The sequence below is a fragment of the Vidua chalybeata genome, chromosome 7, assembly GCF_026979565.1.
Source record: "Vidua chalybeata isolate OUT-0048 chromosome 7, bVidCha1 merged haplotype, whole genome shotgun sequence".
In the NCBI taxonomy this organism is placed as follows: Eukaryota; Metazoa; Chordata; class Aves; order Passeriformes; family Viduidae; genus Vidua; species Vidua chalybeata.
Genome location: NC_071536.1, coordinates 18912228 through 18926910, shown reverse-complemented (window position 1 = coordinate 18926910; position 14683 = coordinate 18912228). Strand labels below are relative to the sequence as shown.

Genomic DNA, 14683 nt, shown 5'->3' with positions numbered 1-14683 from the left:
TGCTGTAACTAGCAGTGAAGGGCATTCCTGCAGAGCTCTGTCCTGTCCATTCATTAAACGGGTGCACCTGATCTTCACATTTCTTCTGTGGAGGGAGAAACAATCATACCAGACAACTTCCTATAAATTCAAAGCAGCAAACTGATGCAAGCGTTTTTAAACATTTTATTGTCACGATTGTTAACAAAACACCTTCAAAACATCTGTACATTTCAAACTATTTTGAACTGCAATACCCATTATATAAATGTACGTGTATAGATGCCCTGGTGTCTCTGTACAAAGATGTACAATATGTACAGTAACATTAAATGCAAGCTGTGCAAGGCAAGGTCTAGGCTACAGCTTCATGCCACTGGTTAAAACAAGGCAGAGAACCACAGCTTCAATCAGTTCATTGTGTGTAAATAAATAAATGCAGGTATGTATGAATATTTGAAAGGAGCAGTTAGATTTGCAAGCTCAGTTCAGCTAGAACACATGCAGCTGACTGGAAAAAAATACAGCAGTACTCTTGTGAACTCTTTCCACTGCATCGCTTTGTTCATTTGAAACATCTTTTCAGGACTCAGCTGCTACTGTGTGCTTGAGCTGAGGTGGTGACAGGAGCTCGAAACTTTGGAAGATATAAACCAAATTTATTTTCTATACCAGCAAATGTAGCTGTAGCCAGTCTGTATCCTCCTATATGTGCAGGGTTAACAGGAGGAAGATCTGAAATTCGTGTTTTTGGGGTAGCTTCTGATCCAGCGGGTTTGCTGTTTGAACAAAGAATAAAGGTCATTTTGTTAGTCTAGATTTCATAAGAAGGACTTTAAACAGGCTTATTCAAGCTTAAATACTTAAGTCTTTTGTCTGAATATGGAAGACTGTTAAAGTTGACCTTGATTAATTGACTCCTATGGTGAAGTGAATGGGGTCAAACCACTACTTAATTTTAAATCAAACCCAAAATTGAAGTTACATTTTTACAAATACTTTTGTAAATTCTTTTAGCTTCCAGTGTCACAAGGAAAATGGACAAAACTATCTTGCTACAATGGAAATACAAATTAGTGCACTGAAATAAATATGAAATGGCTATTTATCTCCTCATCTGTTTAGAAGTGGCAGGCAAGTTTCCCTCACTTATATAAGGATGAGGCAATTTTTTACATACTGCAATTTTAAGTACAGGTGCTCAAAGTCAATAAGTTTTAATGGGTTCTATGCAAGAAAAAGTTTGATGTTTTTTTCTTTAAATCTGGCAAGTGTTTTGTGCAAGCTAAATAATAAATACTTGACTTACAGGCCTCCAAAATCAACATACAACCATCTCTGCAGAAGCTCGTAAGTGACCAAAGTAACACCAAACTGGGGTGAAGATCTGAACACACGAGCTGTTAAATATTACAAATCATAGTGTTAAACCAATAAAACAATTCCTCAGGAGAGAAGCTAAACATTTTTAACAAGGTGCTATGTTTTTCACAATCAGACCTTGTAAATACTGCTCTGACAAAGTGCTAATCTGCAGATTTGGGGTCAGCCTCAATAATTTTTTTCTCACCTCCAGCTCCTTTCCACAAAGCTGAAGGGCCTTCTTCCCTTAGAATCTTTCTGAAGCAGTCAATAACTCCACTGTATGTTGTCTGACCAGCGCGAGCTGCCACTTGCAGTCTTGTCTTGATGACATCAGCAGGGGTTACCAAAGAAGCAGCAGGCACACCTTTTAGAAGAAAACCACATTTAATTTGCACAAAGGATCTTGTAAAAGATGAAACACTTACAAGTGAAAAACACAAGTGCAAACTTTCATATTTTTTACAAGGGCTAGACATTACCAAAAAAATGCAGGTTTTTACTCTTGATGCTCATATAAACTGTCATGCCTAAGATAATTCTGACTTTCTTCTAAATTTAAAGGCTGAAACTGGTAGTAAAGGAAATAAACTATCAAAACCCATTCTCAGGATCTTCTAGTGGTCTGGCTGTAGCAGTAGTTTGAAACAAGATAAAATTGGCTATACATATGTAATATATAAAAATTAGTTGTGCAAATTTACTGTATTTGTTTATTCTCTACAACATCTTTTGCAAATTATGTAGATTATTGATTTGGAAATTGAATCCTATGCCTCGATTTGTTAAAGGTGTTGATGAGAAAAACTACTGCTTAAAGCCCCTATTCTATAGAAATGTGTCTAAACTGCTGTTTGGACTGTTCTGTAGGAGAATAGATGCTGCTTACTTCAGTAGGCAAGCCATAAAAAGACTGAGGACAATGAAGGTGTTTTACAAGTCTGCTTAGTACCAACAGCGTGATATTAGCCAACAGTGATGGAAGAACAAATCTCCACTTCCAAGGCACCACTCTCAGCTTTCTAGTCAAAGGAAAGGAGAAAGTTTTCAGAAATGTACTCCACAGTATATAACTGTGTTATCTGAGATATTTCTGAATACTTCTAAATACTAAAAAAACTTAATCCCCCTAAAAAGAGGAACCATCTTCTAACTTAAAATCATGAAATTAATTTTGACTTCTGTTAAACTTTAACAACTGGTTAACACTGAATTAAAAAAGTTAACGAGTAACTGACTGTATAGGTGATGATGCACTGTGAAGTGTCACTGACCAATCCAGGAGGTTTTAAACAAAAACAGAAGCACTGCAGTTAAGCCTGCAGGCATACACAGACAGCAATCATATGCAGATTTTCCTGACAGGCAGATCCCTTCAGACTGTATTCTTGCCTGCTGCGCACGTGTTACCGGGACTGAGTGAGCAATTGAGAATGTGAAATTTGCAATTCAGAGAGGCAGATTCCTACACATGCTATAAAACTAGGCCTGTGAAATTTACATACATTTTTAATAGAGTTCATTCCTTAGTATGAGCAACACAGAAACACTAATGAAACAAAGAGAAACTGGAGTTTGCAGTCGAAAAAGTCTTACAGAAAATACAAATTTAACAATATATATGAGTATTGTATGTGTATAATAAGCAAAATAATTTTCCATTTCTGGCAGCTCTGCAATACTAAAGAATGAACAGGGCTACAAATCTGTTAGATGTTTTCTAGGTGGTCTCCCTTCCCTCTGGCATGAGGAACACATCAACTGGCACAGAGAAGATGCTGCCAAGCTTGTGTGTCAAGTCCGATATGGGAAACTGCTACTCACACACACAGGCACTCCCAATTGATGTATCTCTCTCTATAGTGGTTCCTTACAACTGTAACAAGTAGCAAAGGGTCTTGCTCAGCCCAGTGGTGTTTCTGAACTGCAGATTCTGACACTGAATCATTCACAGTTGTAAGGCTGCGTGCAGATACCCGGTTTTCATCTGCTGAGCTCGTCCTTGGCAGTGCAGAATCTGGCCATCTCTATCTGCATGTTTAAATATCCTCCACTATAATTCCTACATCTACTATTTTTATACACCTTGCCTTTAGTAAAAACAACTTTTTATCACAGTGCATATTATCTTTATACTAAACTTGTTTGAGATGCTGTAAAATATTTTAAATTTCAGAGTATGGTACTTCAGCTTCTTCACAAACTAATGCCCTATTTTCAGCAATTACATTAGAACAAAGTTTCTTTTCAGTTATTCCACAATCCATACCTGGGTAAGTAATTTTCTTCTTAGCTCTTATGATCTCTCATTTTATGTTCATCAAAGATTCAAATTAGCCTTCAACTCTGAGAGCTCAGTAACAAGTAAAACCCCATTGAGACAGACAGATCAAATTTGACTACAAGTTGCTGAGCTGCATTACGCTGTTTATCCACATTATGCAAATGTAATTAGCTCTCATCAAAATTACATCGCCTCCCACTAAGGATAACAGTGATCAAATTTAGATTAAATCAGATACAATGGTACAGCACCCTTCCTTTATATGGGGCTACTGAATGAATATTAAATATTACTCACTAAAAAAAAATTACTTTTAGGAAACATTCTGCAAAATTACCTGCAATGGCTCCAGCTGCAAGGAGATTAAGCCCTCCCACATGGCCACTTTCATCAGCAAACATCAGTTTACTATGAGCGTAAACCGGAAAGTAGATTGCAGAAAAGGGAATGTCTCTGAGGAAACATGCTTTGGCACCCTGACACAGAGAAAAGAGACATAATGCAAATAAATTCTGTAAATAAGGCTAAAATTGATATCCAGCAAGCAGCCTGAGCCCTGAAAGTACAAACTCATTTGCTGTACCACATAAACAACACAGAAAATAAAATGTCTCAGGGAACAGATGATACAGGGAACTTGAAAATAAGAATACAGCATACCTAAACTAAGTGTATGAAATGAGGAAGATTCAAGGTTCATGTATAATTTTGGTAAGTAACAGAGATCAGTCCTTATGTCCTTCTGACAACCAGGGAAGCAGCAAGACCAATCCCTGCCAGCCTTTATTCCACTAAACACAAAGGCACTAATAAAATACCAGCGAGCACTGTAAGACCTCACACTGATCATCATCTGTTTGACCAAAGAAGCTGCATTGGAAGATTAGCAAAAAGAGAAAAAACACTGCAAATTGGGTGCAGTTTAATAAGGAAACACAATGGTCACGAATCTCATCTATCAAATTCAAAACAAAATCTTCAGCTCTAAAAGTAAATGTGCACATTTTTATAGTATTATTGTAGGTCTATGGGCAAATCACATAACACAATGTTTTGTAAGTGCACAGCTAATATAACCGCTGAATTTATGTATTACCCCTTGCACTGGCAGAAGATACAGGAAGGAACACTCTTCCTTGTTTAAGGAAACTAATAGCTTCTGCTCCATTACACCTGATCTGTAATGATGGCAGTAAGTATACCTGCAGGGAAGGAATCTGTTGACTGGCATTTTGTTGAAGTACCATACAGAACAGGCTTTTTTCAGTGGAATTTATTGACAAATCCCACCACTTAACTTCTTAAAAATCTGAATCCTACTAAACTTCACTATTGTTTCACTGCCATCAAATTATTAAGACAAAGAGAATATCCTGCTGCAAAGATAACAATAGAGATACAGAGATTCAAAATAAATATAAGAAAAATGCACAGGGAAAGCTAAAGAAACTTTTCACAAAACCCCACCAAATGAAATGAGCAGTGCCAGAAGCCAGCAGGTCTGCAATACAGGACTCCCTGTAGCTTGGCATAAAAGCCCAAAGGATAGAATGGGGGAGTATTTTTTTGTATCCCACTGCCATTAATATAGAAGTGAGTTGTCTTTAGTTTTCCACTGTGGGGCTGCCCTGCAGGAAGAGATTGGTTTTAAATTCAAAAGATGTCTTTGTTTTTAACAGTTTTTGTTTCAACAGTATAGAAGTTTAGCATAAAATGACGAAGGCACTCAAAGCAGAAGTACATACCTTATAAAGACCAAGAAAGCCTAAATCTTTTATAACAGAGAGGGCACTGACTCTGGGTCCTGTAGTAATTTCTCCTGCTACCTGCAAACGAATCTTTACAATCTCCAGAGGATTAGTGAAGATGACCTGGGAACCTCCTGCCTGCAAACCCAAGGAAAAAGAAAGTAAATTATGTTACTAGAGCATGTGGTGACATATTGACTTTTGCAAGGTGATGAGTGCCTTCACTTCTCACTGCACTGGCTGATATTCTCATGTAAAAATGTATGAGAGAGATTTAATAAAGCACCTGTCTGGAAGTCAAAAGACCTGGATCAGAAATCACGGGTTTGTAAAAATAGATTTTTACATATATGTTTTTATAGCCCCCTGAGGTGAATTAATTCAGTTTGTCTGCTTTTCTCCTCGACATCACTTTCTACAAGTCTTGGCTATCAGATATTACAGGAAATACTAAACTAAAATAATCATTACACTTGTGCTAATAGAGCATCAAATACACTTAAAGAAGACCTTATGTTTATTCAATAATAATCCATCACCAATGTGTAGACATGCTATTTGCATTTAGAAGTGATGCTGTTTAAAAGGTAAATTTGCATTTAACAGTGTAATTTTAAATTATTAGAAAAGGTGTTTGGAGTTTTGTTTAGCAGCCTGTAATAGTCCTAAGTGGAAACAAAATATAAAATTTAAATAGGAAGACTAACATTTCAAAATACTATACTAGATAGAAACAGGACTCATATCTGTGAGCTGAGCATGACAAATTTTACTTGCAGGAAATACTGTGTCGGCAGTGTTGAAGGACTGTCTTGCAAACTTCCTAGCAGTAGTGCTGTAAAGCTGCTTCTTACTCTGCACTTTAGCCAAAGACTTTCAGAGAACTGTGTCCCAGGTTTGAGAGAGATTCAATCTGACAGTTAGGTTTCAGAGTCTTTAAACCTGTTTAGAATGACATGTTTACATTTCTCCCTGGTTTGCTGTAGGTACTACCATTCACTTCTGAAGAAGTTCGTGGTTCATAACAATCCAGCTATATTTTATAAGCTTGTTATGCTCCCCTCTTCCTAAGCCACCTTTTTAATTTAAAAATTAAACCCAGTTCCTTAAAAATTGTGGCATACAACCGCTTGAATACAGACAACTCTGAAAAGCATTTCTTGCACAATACAAAAGCTCCTCTTAATTCTGATCAATTCCTCCAACCCATCAAATTTTAGTGAAGTAAACAGATGCAGAACATCTGCAGTTAGAACTTTTTACCACTTCTAAATTGCCCACGCAATAAACTCTTCTTGTATGCTGGGGGGTTGGGAAGGGGCTGTGCATACAGGGGTGTGGTGAAGTAAAGTCCATAGTCTGATACAGCATCTCCTGAAGAGCCTGCATGGTGTTCTCTGCTAATTGATTGACAACTGATGAACACTAATCCTTTCTACATATAGCACAATCTTGCTCTCTCCAGCAGCAAGCAGAATAAATTTGAAATTAGCCCTGATGCAGGGTTTAGAAGCTGGTAATCTGAATTATTCTAGCCTAGAGACAAAAGAGCATTGCAACCCTCCATCAGCTCTTACTGAGAATGACCCAGCACTTCAGCAGTATCTGTAGGCTGGGGGCAAGAAGCATCAACACTGACCAAGCATCCCATACTTCACTGAGCCTTTACTGAGAACTGACAGCCTTTTACTGCAAGCCCTGTTTATTACTTCACTCAATATTGACATTGAAAATCACCACTGCAACAGCTTTACCGGAGCACCTTCATCCAAACAGTGGGAGAAAAACCGCTGCTTTTGAGTAATTATTTCCATTGTAGGAATTACTGTCTTTAACACTTCCCACTCAAATAATGAGTCTATACAATTAATTTTAATTTTATTCCCATACTTCTTCACCTCTCTGAAAGCAAATCAAAGACTATGTTTTTGTGGACATTTGTTGCAATCATCAGGAAGATCACAACAACTCCCAGACAAGCCAAAGTGATTCCCATCTTCTATTTTCCTTGGACTTACTGCATTGTGTTTACTCAGTTATCTGACACCATTCATATGTCCGAAGGCATTCTTTAGACTCTCTTTACTTCTCATCTCACCTTTTCCAGTTCATACACACATATACATGCAAGATGAAATGGCTGTCCTGCTAAGCAAAGTTCCAACCTAAATAAAATTTATAAAATTTGCATTTGGCAAATTCTATTAACCTGTTTTTTTTTTGTTTGTATTACATTAAGCATAAAGCCAATTTCAAATGTTTACCATTTCCCTGTATCTTTAAAAAAAAATAATTTTTGTAGATAAAATGTTAAGCAGTGTGCTCTGGCTACATAATACAATGGACCACACAAAAAAATTCAAGTAACTTTAGACTGCAACACTAAGCTAGAAATTCACTCCTTCTAGACAAATACCAGCTACCCACCTATTAAATATGTATTATTTGTTTACATGTATATGTGAAATTCCATTTTTTATTTTTAATGTTAAAAACTAGCACACCCTGCAGAGCAGCCAAAATAACTCTTCCTATTTGCCTAACACCCACCACAGAAAACACAAATAGGCCAATTTGTAAGCATTGCTATTTTCTAACCTGAATTCAATCTTCCTGCAATTAACATTTTCCTCTCCTAGGTGCACAGCTGCCTACCTTTCTGTCAAAATCAGCCATAGCCCTCTTCTGATACAGAAAGCAAAAGACACTGAACACAACACATTTTAATATTTTAGTAGTAATACTAATTAGAAGTATTACATTACAAATTCTATACAGTTCATACAGAATTATGTAGTCCCCATCAGTATTAGAAGATGATTTGGTGGTCAGGTTATTAAGCAAAATAAAATAGAAGGAAAACCCTACGTTTATATTATCAGTAGAAAACCCATTGAAAAGCTCTTTAATTACATCAACACTTTCAACATTGAGTATTTAGAGTGATGGCAGACTTCTCAAGAGGCAGCTTTCTCAAAAAGAGCTGTAACCACCTAGATACCCAGTTAAATAGTCCCTATTAGCAGTATGTCCTTCTAGCCAAGTCTTGACTTAGGCTGTTTTACTTGGAGCTTGGCAAACTTTTCTGCCCAGCAGTGATTTGATTCACATGAAGTGGAGCACTGCATTCAGTGGAGCGGCACATAGGAGTTAGGTCCCTCACTGGATCACAAGCACAGACAGGACAAGCTTTGACTTTAATACAGAACATGTAACACGAGAAAACTCCCATTTTCACTGTGAATTTTTTAAAGAATGAACACAGGGGTGGTTTTTGCCTGTGTTTTCTATTTAAGTAAAAGGTGGCTATCTATGTGACAAAGAACGTGTGAGGCAGAGGAGAGTGCTGCCTTGGGGAGGAGAAGAGCACTCTGCAGAAAAGGATGTAAAGGAGAATGACACAAAGGATCTCCAAATAAAAATGAACTGGAAGCATGTAGGTTTGCAGTACAAATCTCCACACTCCTGTGCAAATCATTAGCAATCAGCATCATTCTTTTTCAAAGTCTCTTACTTCAGCTGTCAGCTCTGTATGTTAAATACGTGTGCACGCGTAGATGCACACAGAGGTATACATTGCACTCCCTGAATTGCTTTTGGAGATGGTGCAGTAAATCTAGATTGCTCTCTCATAAATCCTCGCTTCACACATAAATTGCAACAGACACTTTAAAAAAGGTTGACAAATTTGTTTCTGAATGGAGGTTATTCATACACATCAAAAATACCAGTAATAAAAGCTTCTACTTAACCTTAATGTCATGTAAAATAACTCTACAAGGAGCAAATAAAGGAACTAAATCTGACAGCAAAGGTTATGAGAGAAAAGATGTAGTTTGAGATCCCACAGCAAACGCCTCGTGACATGCCAAAGGCTGAAGGAAATACACAAATGACCCTGCAACATGAGACCTCTTGCCCTTTCCAATTCCACCCGAGAGGCATATGCTCCAAAGGGGAGAGGCCTACTTCAAGCCCTTCCTTCCTTCCTTTTAGAAACCACCACATCCTGGACCACAACTAGGTCCCACAGAAGCAGCTAAAGTAAGATGTTACTTAAAACAGTCTTGTTTAAAAACATCAAAAGAACTTGCATTTCTTTCTCTAGGCAAAGCTGACATGGTTCATGAACCTAGAGTGAGCTTACTGTCTCTTTTGTTAAACAATCATTTTCTTCCCAATTTTAAATGTCAACAATAGAAATCAAGATAAAGTAGTAAAGTTTAATTCTGTTTCTAACTTTATTTTTTTGAAGTGTAATAAAAGAAGTAACATATCTTCAGGGTTTTGAAGGAAAGCAGTCTGATAGCTATAATTCTGTATTTTTGTTCTTGTTAAACAAAACCATTAACATTTTACATTATTTTTTTCCAGACTAAATATCTGACACATTCCTATTTGCCTGATACACCTATATGCATTTTTGTGTGTATGTATATATATATATATATATGCATAAATATGTATGAAAATTATTTTTTACAAGTACACCAAAATATTTAGACTGAATCTTAGATTTAATGTTTATCAAAACTTCAAAATCAGTGGTAAATTTGAATCTTTCTGTGTATGTATGTGCAAACACAAACACACATACACACATCCCAACCTCTAATTATCATCAGATGCATTGCCTACATCTCCAAAGGTTCTCAAGACCCTTTCTGCCTGGCACCCCACATCATCTTTCTTCTCACAGCATAAAGCAAAAGCATCTTTCTGATGAAGCACAATTCATCCATTCAAAATGTTAAGCACCACACACAGGATGGGAAGAATCTATTAATTCCCCTGTAACTCACAGGAATTAAAGCCTAAAATTACAGTATCTTTGTCTACTGTAACAGTAACCATGAATCATTTACACAGCATTAGGTGCCTGCTTCAACACCGTTTCCCAAGTGAGGATGAGCAGCTCCCTAGAGCACCTTCCCTTCACCATGTACTCACATGTGCCATGCGTGTAAGCTCCTCTGGGAAGCACTGTCCATATCAGGCATGCGCTCTCTGCTTCCCAGGCCTCTGTTGGGATAGAGGAAAGCATTGCCAAAGCCTCACTCAGTCTCCCTGCAACTCAAAGCTAATGGTAGCTGAAAACTTCAGGAATGCAGGTTAATCACTGAATTACAACGGAATGTAATTCCACTAATTACAGTAACAGTAGGGAAAGAAATTGTTTGCTCTGAACATGTGTAAATATGGATAGTGCTGTTAATGATTAACAAACCAGCATACTTCAGGCAGGTAGGAAGATGGGATATCAGTTTCATCCATCAGGGACAAGAGCCCTTTCATTGGCAGGTATGACCTGACTGCTGTAACTGAGCTGCCCGATGTAGCTGCTCTGCAGTTTTCAAATACAGCTACAGCTTGAGAGCAGCTGGGAATATTTGGGCTCTGACAGAGCAGACCCTGCACTTCCCAGTGACATTTACATTGCCCAGCAGCCAGCAGGAAGGTTTAAAGGAGCATAGGGCACGGGCTGCCTGCGGGAGGTCCCTGCCCTGCAGTAAGGAAGGAAAGACAACAGACAGGCAGCTGACCACACGAGCAGGCACTGCCTGGGCGGAAGTCTTTGGTACCCGCTGTGAGAATGACGGAGTTTCTCCTTACTGCGAACGTGACTTTACTCCATAAGCGGACAGAAGCTGAGAAGTAAGATTTTGGCCAAAGTGATTCAGTCTCTCAGTATCAGCATTTCTGGAGGAGGGACATGCCTGTGAGTGGCCCCTTTACTGGACAGTACAGCACTGCTTCCAGATACTCCAGAGCTGAGGATACTGACCAGCCTACACAGGGTCTCCTGAACCGCCACTGTCTTAATGTCAAAGGTTTCACGTGTCCTTGTGTGTGGGTCTTAGAAGACTGTAACACCATACATAAGCTTTGATACAGCACTGCCATCCAGAGAGGAGAATTTGCCATGTCTGCTGGACATGCTTTCCCAAGCTACCTCCACTTCCTCACAAGAATTCTTTTGATTGCTGTTTGAGGACTGTGGCATACAGTATGTGCTTTTGTATATCTTGCAAGGGGGAAGGCTTTTAAAAGTATGAAAGATCTCTACTGTAAGCTCTGTAAAATGGCTGAAAATATGCCTTGCTCATCTTGCTCGTCCACCAGCAGTTCCATACCAGACATGATCCAAAACTGCATTATTCCTGTTAATGAGGAGATAGTTCAACACTAAACACAGGTACACGAGGGTCAGAGACAGTAGTAAGTCCACCTCTGAGAACTACATGTGGGCATAATGCTATTCCTTCTGATATTATGACAAGGTTAAAAAGTATGGTTTTATTTTAGCCTATATTTATAGTATACTATTAGCAAAATACTTAAGTGTTTTAAGTAACAAACAGTAACAAAAAGCCACAAAAATCTGAGTTACCCAAATCTAAATGCTGAAAGTAATTTTGGTATATATAAAATCCAAACATTCCCACATTAATCCATCATTTTGTACTAACAGAGAGAGAAGGAAGAGAATAAAGAATGAATGAAAGGTAGCATCATCCAAACACAAAGCCTTTTGTGCCCCTACAAGGAAGTGGACTAAGCTTACTTGTGGTCCTTCCTTGGATGGAATTGTTGGTTGCACCCCATAATATTTTGTAGAAAAACAGAACACAATAACAACAGAAGTGTGATGACCAATATTATTTCCAAGCAAGTCAACACAGAAAAGAGCTGTCGAAATGAGAACAAAAAGGTCTGAGGATGAAAAAAAGAGACTAATATCGAATTGCCCCTGCTTTAGCCAACTGATACTTTCAGACTCCTAGCCTTACAAGCTTGCCAACAAAGATTCTGCTATTTAGGAAGAAGTGAAATTGCTAAAATTGAATTAAGCAGCAGCAGAGACAAAAAAATCTTCAGCTGGTAAGATATCAGATGATCCAGAGGAAGCTACAAAGAAACATCCCTCAGGTTTGCTAAACTTTGACCAACGCTTCTATAATTTTGTAAAATTCTCCCAGATTGAGTGTGATTAATATTATCTTGAAAAAGAAGATGAAAATATCAGTTCAGACAGTCAGGTAGAAGGTGTTCTGTTTGGACAGACTACAACTCTGCTCATCCAGATGAGCAAAAAACACCCAAATCTCTGAAAGCTTATCTGAAACTCAATTTCTCCCCAATTTTTGCATGTTCACTACAGTAAGACAATGAAGTTATCTTGAAAAAGGAGTACCTAGCAAGTGAAAAAGGCTCTAATGTAGATTGAATTCAGTACTATATAATTTAGTACAAAATAATGTAAAATAATAAAATTCATTATCTTTATCATTTGACTTTAATTATGAATTTAAGCACAACACAAACACAAATGAATTCTGTTCTCTGCCACTACAGATGACCTGTATTTGCTTTCTGTGTTACTGAGCTTTCCAGAAAAAGGTTAGTCTTCTGCTAGCTACCTATTAGAGCTGCTTTCTCACATTTCTCAGAAAATAAACTTTGTACACTGACAGGTGAAGACTCAAGCATGTACCAGGCTGCCAAATTCAATCAGGCAGAACTATAAGCAGTCTCCCTTCAGGGCTGTTTCTTTGAATTAAAAGTTTGCAGAGGTCAACAACCTTTCTGCCCCAGGTTTTGTTGTGAGCCAAGGAGGTTTTATACCAGCCTGTCAGCCTACTCAACTGGAAGTCATTAGTGTTCTCTGCTACAAAAGAAACCCAACTCAAGCCTTAAACATTTTATAGGGTTAACAACTGTCGGGGAATCCCACAAATGAAATTAGCCAATGTGCAAAACCAAAAGAAATCCAGCATCAATTCAAACCACTTACAGATTGCTAAAACATCCACTGAATTACAGCCCTCAATTTCAACAAAAACATTGTTTGTTTTTTAACTGTATTTGGATGAGGGATGTAATTAGCATCTGGAGTAACATAGCTGCATTTTATACAAAGTCATTTAAACAGATAATTCACTTATACATGTTACATGAAAGGGAAGGCTTATATTGTTCATTTTTTCCATCTTTTCACAACAGTAAAAATTTCACATAGAGCAAGTTGAAGAGTGTATTTCTTTTTCTTAAAATCTTCAACAAGAATTAGATTTCCTTAAAACATTCTAGACTTCTCCACCCCTCCCCTGAAGGAAACTTAATCATGCCTATAATCCATTCTCAAGGAGTACCTGTATCTTCCCAAACTAATGATGAACAGCAACCCAGTAGAACATATGGAAAGGGAGAACAGGGCACCCTCCTCTTCAGTTTTTGTGAATGAAACCACTGCTGAAACTGAAAGCTATAAACTGGGCTGAAACAAGTTGCTTAAGCACATTATTCCAAGAGAACTTAATTCAGAAGTATGCTAAGCTTTCCAAACAGAAAATGTACTTTTTTTAGTTCTTGTGACTGGGAGAAAAAAGAGCACTTCTGTTCAAATTGATAAAGCACACCCATTAACTGTCATTCCAACTATTCTGGACATGAGTGAGAATTAATTTTTCCTAGGAATACAGGACAGATACTTACACAGCCTCCAGCAAGGACCTCTGCAGGGAATGGAATGGAACCATCTTTCTTGGTAAATTTGTCTCTGACAAAGTCATTAACCTAATAAAGATACAATATATTACACACTATTTTAAATTAATTTTCTTCCTTATTAATATATATCAAGTAAATCTGTAGCCATATATGTTAGAATGCTTGTAAGTGGTCATCTCTCACAAATATTAGGAAATAAATCCTGTGCATGTTAACAAACAAAAGGATGCCAGGGAGGAAAGGAAAAGAAAAAGATACGTACAGTTAGCTTAATAGCCTTTTCTGGTGCAACACCTATCAGCTGTGGTAACAAGCCTATAGAAACAAAGACATCATAAGGCAACATTATCTTCCTAATAGAGAAAATAGTATTTTATCAGTGCTGTACAGAAATGCCTTTCTGCACAGGGAATATCCTTTGAGGTGGATGGCATTTAAGTATGGGATGCTGCTAGAGCACTGTATATGCATACCAGTATAATTTTGTATTACAATTTCTGTTGAAAATTATAATGAAATGTGTGACCAGATCTGCCTTCCTCAACTAAGTCAAGTCTGATACTGTTGCTGTACAGAAGGAAAAAAAGTTTAAGGACCAAACATATACCTTGGATATGTCTACTATGTAAGAGTTTGTTTGACTTTTTTAGCCCCTTAGCATCATTTTCCCATAAAGCTTGCAATCACTTTTTAAAATGGGATAGTAATTGTGAGATAGACACATGACTGTGATAAATTATCAACTCACTTCTACTTGACTCACTAACCTGAGTTTTCTGAAGACTCAAGTCAACTAAGG

General features: G+C 37.6%; 1 protein-coding gene across 2 annotated transcripts in view; it reads right to left on the bottom strand.

Moving 5' to 3' along the window:
• Window positions 1-145: 145 nt before the first annotated feature.
• Window positions 146-14683, bottom strand: part of SLC25A12 (solute carrier family 25 member 12) — a 45733-nt gene continuing 31195 nt past the window's right edge. For both annotated transcript variants that reach the window (XM_053948046.1, XM_053948045.1), the window contains exons 12-18: window positions 14147-14199; window positions 13870-13950; window positions 5371-5511; window positions 3963-4101; window positions 1550-1708; window positions 1289-1379; window positions 146-758 (exon numbers count right to left, since the gene is read on the bottom strand). In XM_053948046.1, coding sequence (XP_053804021.1) covers window positions 569-758; window positions 1289-1379; window positions 1550-1708; window positions 3963-4101; window positions 5371-5511; window positions 13870-13950; window positions 14147-14199 — 854 coding nt within the window. In that variant the 3' untranslated portion in view covers window positions 146-568. The remainder of the gene's footprint in view (window positions 759-1288; window positions 1380-1549; window positions 1709-3962; window positions 4102-5370; window positions 5512-13869; window positions 13951-14146; window positions 14200-14683) is intronic.